Genomic DNA, 8275 nt, shown 5'->3' with positions numbered 1-8275 from the left:
GGGAAGAAGGAGCCTAACAGAGCCGGAGGAACAGCGTGACGTGGCAAAGCCAGAGGAGTGGAGTCCCAAGGTGGCGGATGGTCGACGACTGACCAAGGCAGAGCCGGAAGAATGAGGGAGCCCAGTGGACCTGGTGGGATGACGAGCCACGGTGGAGACAAGGGAGCTAGGAGTCAAGGTGGAGCCGAAGGGTCAGAGGCTGGAGGTAGAGACAGAGGATCCCGAAGCGGATCCAAGTATCCAGATGGCAGAGCTTAGGAGATGCAGGAGTGCTGGACGGAGCCAGCATAGACACAGGAGCTTCCATCCACACCCTTAATCTCCCTCGGGGACGGACAATGTTGCCGGATCACGCACCTGGTCAGACGACTCAAGAGGCTCAGGCTCTGGGGCGATGATCGGCTCAGTCGCGGCAGGCCCAGGTTCTCCATCTGCGGTGGGATCAAGCAATAGCTCCGTGTCGCAGGATGACGGCTGGCTTATCTCTGGTTTGGGAGTGGGGCTGGAGATGACCTCCTCGTCGGGGCAGATGGAAAAATATAGTCCATTACTCTCCAGCACCCACTCCACAAATGCAACGAAACTCCTTCTGGGATCATCCACAGACAAATCACAAGACAAACTAGATCAAGTTCAAAGCAGTTGTAAAAGCCTGAAGTTTGAAAAATTTAGATAAATGGATTACATAGATATTGTTGCTAGCACGTTTCTAGCATGATTAGCAAGTTATTAGCATGTTGCTAACATGTTGGTGACATGTTTTTAGCATGGAAGAAACATTTCAGTCTGAAATAGTTTGAAGTTTAAAGTTGTTTTAAAAGGTTAAAGTTTGAAAGTTTTGAAGCCAATACAGTTTGTCAGAGATATTGTAGGATGTTGCTATGTGGTTGCAATGGTACCCAGGGTGGTTGCTAGGCTGTTGCTATGCAGTTGCTAGGGAACTTGGTGCAGTTGCTAGTATACCTGAGGTGGTTGGTAGTTGAATGCGGTTGCTAAGGTACTTTGAGTGGTTACTAGGGTACCCGGGGTGGTTGCTAGGGCTGTTGCTATGTGGTTGTTAGGGTACCCAGGGTGGTTGCTAGGGTGTTGGTATGTGGTTGCTAGGGTGCCCGGGGCGGTTGCTAAGGTGTTACTATGCAGTTGCTAGCATGTTACTAGCATGTTGTTACCATGATTAACAAGTTACGGATGAGTCAGAGAGTACCAGAGGGGACATTGTGATATCTCCAGAGTCGCACAGAGATCCATCTGAGCCTGGCCAAACACTCTCCAAATCTGCTTCACCACCTCGGGGTGAAGCATCTATTCCCTGGGCCTCACCCCCTGCCATAGGATGTCTGCTCCCACGTTGAGATGCCCAGGAACATGAATTGCTCTGAGTGAGAGGAGTTTGTTCTGGGGCCACACAAGGATCTGGTGCGCCAGCTTGTACAAGGGGCGCGAACGCAGACCTCCCTGGTGGTTGATGTAGTAGACCACCGCTGTGTTGTTGGTGCGCACAAACACATGGTGGTCTCTTATGTCCGAGAGGAAGTGTTTCAGAGCCCGAAACATGGCCAGCATCTCCAGGCAGTTGATGTGCCACGTGAGATGGTGACCACTCCACAGACCATGGGCAAGGTGGCCACTCATGACCGCTCCCCAACCAGTGAGGGACGCATCCGTCGCTAGTGTTACGTGGTGACAAGGAGCTCCCAACACCAGGCCCTAAGACAGGAACCAAGGCTTTTTCCACATGTCCAAGGCATGTAGGCATCGCCACGTGACCTTGATCATGCGAAACGGGTTTCCACTCGGGGAGAACCCCGTGGTCCTGAGCCACCACTGTAGGGGTCTCATGTACAGCAGGCCAAAAGGTATCACACTGGACGCAGCTGCCATCAGACCCAGCAGTTGTTGAAATTGCTTCACAGTGAGTGGCCGGCATTCTCTGACCGCCATCTGCTCTGACTGAGCAAGAATCAACCAATCGCCAATGCAGTTGAGCATGTGGATGCCCTGGAATCGCAGAGGAGCCAGAGCTGCATCCACACACTTCGTAATAGTGCGGGGTGAGAGTGCTAGACCGAATGGAAAAACCCGTTATTGGTATGCTTTGCCCTTGAAAGCAAACCTCAGGAACTCCCTGTGTTGAGGAATGATGAAGACGTGGAAGTAAGCGTCCTTTAGATCTATCATGACAAACCAGTCCTCAGACCTGATTTGTGACACGACCTGTTTGACGGTCAGCATCTTCAGCTGACGCAGATCTAACATGGGACATAGGCCCCCATCCTTCTTCGGAACAATGAAGTACCGGCTGTAGAAACCGGACTCCCTATCGTGAGGAGTGCCTACCTCAATGGCTTCCTTCCTCAGGAGAGTATCTACTTCTTGTTCCATTACCAGACCCTGCTCAGGATCGACCAGAGTGGGGAAGACCCCGTTGGAAGGAGGCGGCGGAGCACTGAACTGAATGCGATAGCCTCACTCTACAGTGTGCAGGACCCAAGCAGATACATTTGGCAGTAGTTTCCATGCTGCTAAAAAATCTACTAAGGGAAGCTCCACTCACTGCTACCTCTACACTCCCTCCAGAAATCTAAGATCCACTAGTGAGCGGTGTTTCATTGTAGCATCACACAAGAAAGACTGGCTGGTGGAATGATCTTCCCACCGCTATCTGGAATGCCGACTCCCTAACAACTTTCAAGCGACTGCTGAAAACTCATCTCTTTTGATACTTTTTGTTCTACTCTTTTTCCCTTTCTAGCGTGTACTTATCTAAACAATGCCTGTTATATGGTATTATGAGCACTTCCTATGTCGTTTTACCTCTTTAGGGCAATGATGTATTCCCCACTTGTAAGTCACTTTGGGTAAAAGCGTCTTCTAAATTAATAAATGTAAATGTAAATGGAACCAGTCTCTCGAGACTGGCCTCTGGTGTTTTTGAAGCTGCTAACTTGGCATTCTGTAACAGATAACCGGCAGGAAGCATCTGAACTAGCGGCTCAAGAGACCCCTGCGGGGGTAGCAAGCTCCTCAGCCCCACTACGTTTCCAGGCAGGAGGCACTGAGAAATGGGCTCAATGGAGACTGCTGCACCCTGGAACACCTGCAGGGTTAGCAAGCTGGTATCCTGAGGGCACAGAGGAGAGACGGACACCATGGAATGCGGTGCACTCCACTCTTCCCCAATAGGGGCTGCCCTCAAACAACCGTTTAGTCGAGGACTTCCTTGACTGAAGCACGATCCTCAGGTCGGGCTTAGCCTTGGAAGTCCCCGACTTAGAGTGCCGCTGATCCCGGTCCCGCTGTGGGGGAGTGCGAGAGGCGATGTTTTGTTTTTGTGAAGCCCGGTATAAGGAGCTGGTACACGGCTTGGGCTGCTCCCACCCAGTAGCCCCTTGAGCTAGAGAGCAACGAGGGAGATACCCTGAAACGGCGCCACTAGTTTATGAGCCTCCTGGTAACTGTCAACGACAGGGTCAACCACAAATGCCTCTCTGCTGCCACCAGAGCTGTCTTTTTGGTAGCACAGAGAGACAAGTCAGCGGTCCTCTGGAGCTTGGTGATGTCATCCTTTTTGATCTCCTTGCCTTTATCTAGCTCTTTTAGCAGGTCAGCCTGGTATGCCTGTAACGCTGACATGGTGCGCAGACAAGCACCAGCCTGACCCGCTGCCATGTACCCCTTACCCACCAGCGCTGAGGTCGTACAGCAGCCTGGAGGGTAAGGTCAGAGCCTTTAGAGATGATGCCGTATCAGGGGACAGATAGTGCACAAGCGTCTGTTTCACCCAGGGCATTGCTCTATAATGGCTCTCTGTCTTCCCTGCCATAATAGTCTGAGGCGGGGAAGAAGAGGGGGGCCGAGAATGGTCTAGCCCACAACCTCCACACCAGGGAAGAACGACAGGCTCTGATGAGAAGGTGGCGGTCTATTACACAGGAAGTGCTGATCAAATTTGCTTCGCTGCGGTTCAGCCTGTTTCTTAGCGGGCCAGTCGATGTTCAACTCTTCACTGACCATAGAGCAGGCTTCTGATCCCCGAGAACGGGCAGTGGATCTGACAGGTGCGGAAGGAGATTCCTTCCAGCAGATCCAGCTGCGAACCCCACGAGTGCAGCTGTTGCTCCGCCTCGGCGGAAGCGGGGCCAGACCCGTGAGAAATGCTAGCGAACGCTCCCTCCTTGAAGAGAGCCTTCCGGGGGCGGAGGGCACGCAGGCTAAGACACTCGCAATGCGGGCTGTGTGTATGCCTGCTCAGAATGAAACGTGAGCAGGGAGAAACACACTGTCTGTAAAGTGGTCTGCTATCTTCCTTTGCCTCTTTAGATTGTATTGTTCAAAATGTTGAAATCAAGAGTTTTGGACTTTACACATTGTGGAGAGTTTTTGGAGAGCTGTTTTTTTTTTTTCACTGAAATAAATGTTTTTGTTATTATACAGGGTGTAAAGCACCAAAAAAAAAAAAAAAGTACCGGATACCGGCACCCCTGCCCCATCCAAACGCTGCCCCCCTTACCCCATCCAAATACCCCCCCCAACACACACACACTAATTTGTTCCCTTTTTAATAAATGAAGCAACTTTTCTCGTTTTGATTTAAACAAAATCATTTAATCAAAGTAACAAATTAGTACAAGGTGGCCATGATTTACTAACAGGAAACAAATTCTAAATTTGTGGCCATGAGATATCAGCCTATGTTTTCAGTGTGTAATGTTTGGGGGACCATAGTTTTTGTTACTTTTATTAAACAAAAATCTTCTGTAGTGCACCTTAAAAGGAAGAAATTGTTGTATGAACATCCGTTAATTTGGATGAAAGAACTCAAAGTAAAAAAAATAAATAAAAGTAATTGGTCAATTCTGCATTAATTTTCATTTAGATTTTCCACTTCATCAGCTTCTTGTGTTGGATCCTTTATCAGCTGCTTGGCCTTTCTTTTGAAAAAGCCAGACTAAAAAGAAAAGAAAAAGAAAATATTTTGCATCATGTTAACACTATTAGAGAATTATAAAAAGGCTGGTATATGGCACCTTAAGGAGGACAGCTGTGATGAGCGAGATAATCAGCAGTCCTCCAATAACTCCTACAATGACCTCCTTTAGGATGCTCTGTTCCTCATAGACCTCCACCTGAGTGTTTACCTTCACACGCACCAACACAATAAAGATTTCATGCTACTAGAAGCAACAGTATATATGTTAACGTCACTAACACCTGGAGAATTATGATATTATCTTTAGTGAACTACAAGCATTACCTCGCAAACTGGCACAGAGCTGAGGGAATCAGAGAAGTAAATATATTTGTCCTCATCATAATCCAGAGACGCTGTACTGACCAACTGAAAAGATGCAGACCTAATCCCAATCTATGAAAGTAAATGAAAATATTAGAATGGCAGAAATTTCTTGTCTAATAAAGATTTGTAATTTCACATACCTGCTCAATCCACCCAGAGCTCACATTGCCAGAGATGTTATAGAACTTCCTTTCATTTCTCATCAGATTCACATCACACCTGAAGACCGCACACACCGCCACAGAGCAATTCTGACAGAAAACCATGTTATAACAATCAAACAAGTTTATTTTGACACAATTTACATTTTGATCAATTATTTATTAAAAAAACTAATTTCTAATAAAAAATTAAACCAAATGTAATTCACCAAGACATTTTTCGTTTTGAGCACTTTCAGAAAAGCAGTGGAGGTGGGTCGCTCATCTCTTTCCCTGAAGCAATCTGGAATCTTTTACAAAGCAAAATATTTTTGTAACATTTACAATGATAGTTAACCTTAAATAGTCTTGCCTACATGTCATTCCAAACTCAATAGGCTTACTTTCTTCCATGGAACTAGAACAGGGGTGGCGAACTCCTGTTCTGGGGAGCCGCAGCCCTGCAGAGTTCAGCTCCAAACCTAATAAAAACTCACCTGCCTGTAGCTTCCTAGTAACTCTTCAGATCTTGATTAGCTTGTTCAGATGTGTTTCATTAGAGTTGAAGCAAAACTCTGCAGGGCCCAAGCTCTCCAGGACCAACGTTCGCCAATTCTTTTTAACAGTGTCCTCAGCCATAAAAGTATAGTCCAGACAACTGAAGTATTTAATGTGCAAATTTGGACTACAAAAGTCATATGGACTACAATAATGGCACCATATAGACACTAAAGGCTTTTGGTTCTTGTTTGTTTCTCCTTGATTCGTGTGATTTACACAAACTTTTACCTGCACATTTTTAGTAGTCCAGATGTTTTCGTCTCCCAGTTTTACAGGTACTCTAATGAAAACTGTTACATTTAGCTCTCTAAACTCATTCTTCACCTTAGAGACATAAACAGAAGGAGAAGGATTGTTACCAACAACTGTTGTTATTTCAGTACTGATGTGAGATAAAATAAAGGAACACAGAAGAAGCACCTTTACCTCCAATATCTGTTTTACTGGTTTTTCAAGATTCTTCCCACTGGTGAAATTGATATAAATGCTGGAATCTGTATGTCTTTAGGAGAAACACCCAGTGAGAAAAGCAAAGTATGAAAAGGTCCATATAACTAAATAAATATCATACTTGTAAACATACTACAGCAAACAGAAGTACTGACCTCAACATGGTAACATAGATAGCATGTTTTACACTGATGTTTCTCGTTTTTACCAGTTCACTGTTTTCAGAGTGATTTGTATTGCCACTGGAAATGACAGAACATTTTGGTTTGTGCTACTTTTCATACTGATATAATTGGTTTAATAGACAAGGATTGACACCATACCTGGTAACAGATGCACTGAATTTCACCTTTCGGTCAAAATAACTTTCTTTATCAATACTGTAAATAATGTCAAACACAGCCTAGAAGAAGGGGGTAAGACGTTAAAAGCATTATAAATCGAAGAAGCTTACAGGGGGTCATGAACTGCCTTTTTTAAAATTATTTTGTACTGTTCTCTGAGGTTTCCTTATAATGTTCTCAAGATTTTACAAGATCATAATTTAGAGGTAATAGACTATTTCCTGTTTTGACTTGACCCCCCATCAGAACGCTCATGGCAGATTTTAGACTCAGAAGTAAACACCCACTGATATGATTGGCACTTGTGTATGTTAGACCAGTAAGGTTAGTTAGTTAATGTTAATTAATTACATCAGTTAACGTGAACTAAGAATGAACAATACTTCTACAGCATTTACTAATTTTAGCTGATGTTACTTCCAGCATTTACTTATGCATTATGTCATCCTGGTATCGTGGACTCCCTCTCTCAATTAATACAAATGCAGCTGCTGTCTTTTTGCGACGATTGTTTTGTACACTGTAAATGGATTATAAGATAACAAACAAACTGGTAAGATTTTGAAACATTTTCATCTTAAATCAGTACATTTAATAGCCAGAATTATTTATGTGGTAAAATGTTCTGTAATAAATGCAGTGACTACACAAATGCAATGCAATGGTCTTCCCTAAACATCCATCTAGTTAAGTTGGCTTGAGAAAGCCAACTTACTGATATGCTACTTAAACTTATTAAGTTGGCTTGAGAAAGCCAACTTACTGATCTACTATTTAAACTTCTTATTAAGTTGGCTTGAGAAAGCCAACTTACTGAAATCCGACTTAAACTTATAGTTAAGTTGGCTTGAGAAAGCCAACTTACTGATCTGCTATTTAAACTTCTTATTATTAAGTTGGCTTGAGAAAGCCAACTTACTGATATGCTATTTAAACTTCTTATTAAGTTGGCTTGAGAAAGCCAACTTACTGAAATCCGACTTAAACTTAAAGTTATTAAGTTGGCTTGAGAAAGCCAACTTACTGATATGCTACTTAAACTTAAAGTTATTAAGTTGGCTTGAGAAAGCCAACTTACTGATATGCTACTTAAACTTAAAGTTATTATTATTAAGTTGGCTTGAGAAAGCCAACTTACTGATATGCTACTTAAACTTATTATTATTATTCTTCTTACTAAAACCGTTGACTGCTACTCCTCCTAGAGCTTTAACTCTACAAACTCCAAACTCAGCCCAGATCTTCAAACTGATCTGAAGTTAGTTGCTATATCTTTTCTAACTGATCAGACTTACGGTTTTCCTAAAAATGACGTTTAAAACTGGGAAAAATCCCATAGACTTACATTGACGGAATGTTCAAATGAGCCAGCACTTTTCAAATTCCAACTGTCAAAACTCCCAGAATCCTTTGAGCCTCAATCAAGCTTCCCTTCTATGTACTGTATTTCTAATCCATTTAAACTCATTCAAACTCATCTATCT

General features: G+C 44.0%; 1 protein-coding gene across 2 annotated transcripts; it reads right to left on the bottom strand.

Moving 5' to 3' along the window:
• Window positions 1–4632: 4632 nt before the first annotated feature.
• On the bottom strand, window positions 4633–6844 carry LOC127162234 (integrin alpha-X-like). 2 transcript variants are annotated; one of them, XM_051105006.1, is made up of 9 exons: window positions 6771–6844; window positions 6603–6689; window positions 6424–6499; window positions 6226–6321; window positions 5667–5747; window positions 5437–5547; window positions 5255–5365; window positions 5028–5138; window positions 4633–4948 (listed from the first exon to the last, which is right to left on the bottom strand). In XM_051105006.1, exons 2-9 carry the CDS (start codon window positions 6608–6610, stop codon window positions 4862–4864), a joined length of 681 nt encoding a protein of 226 aa, XP_050960963.1. In that variant the 5' UTR covers window positions 6611–6689; window positions 6771–6844; the 3' UTR covers window positions 4633–4861. The 2 variants fall into 2 exon arrangements, with proteins under 2 accessions (XP_050960963.1, XP_050960964.1); XM_051105007.1 differs by lacking the exon at window positions 6771–6844 and having other exon boundaries at window positions 6603–6722.
• Window positions 6845–8275: the final 1431 nt, after the last annotated feature.

Source organism: Labeo rohita, unplaced genomic scaffold (assembly GCF_022985175.1).
Source record: "Labeo rohita strain BAU-BD-2019 unplaced genomic scaffold, IGBB_LRoh.1.0 scaffold_864, whole genome shotgun sequence".
Taxonomy (NCBI): Eukaryota; Metazoa; Chordata; class Actinopteri; order Cypriniformes; family Cyprinidae; genus Labeo; species Labeo rohita.
The sequence above is the reverse complement of the archived record's forward strand: the minus strand, read 5'-3'. Positions and strand labels throughout refer to the sequence as shown.

Excerpts from the sequence above, each read along its gene's own strand:
- LOC127162234 (XM_051105006.1), bottom strand. Across the intron at positions 5,748-6,225 it reads GGACTACTAAAAATGTGCAG|ATTCCAGATTGCTTCAGGGA; the intron begins GTAAAAGTTTGT and ends GCTTTGTAAAAG. Across the intron at positions 5,548-5,666 it reads TCAAAACGAAAAATGTCTTG|AATTGCTCTGTGGCGGTGTG; the intron begins GTGAATTACATT and ends GTTTTCTGTCAG.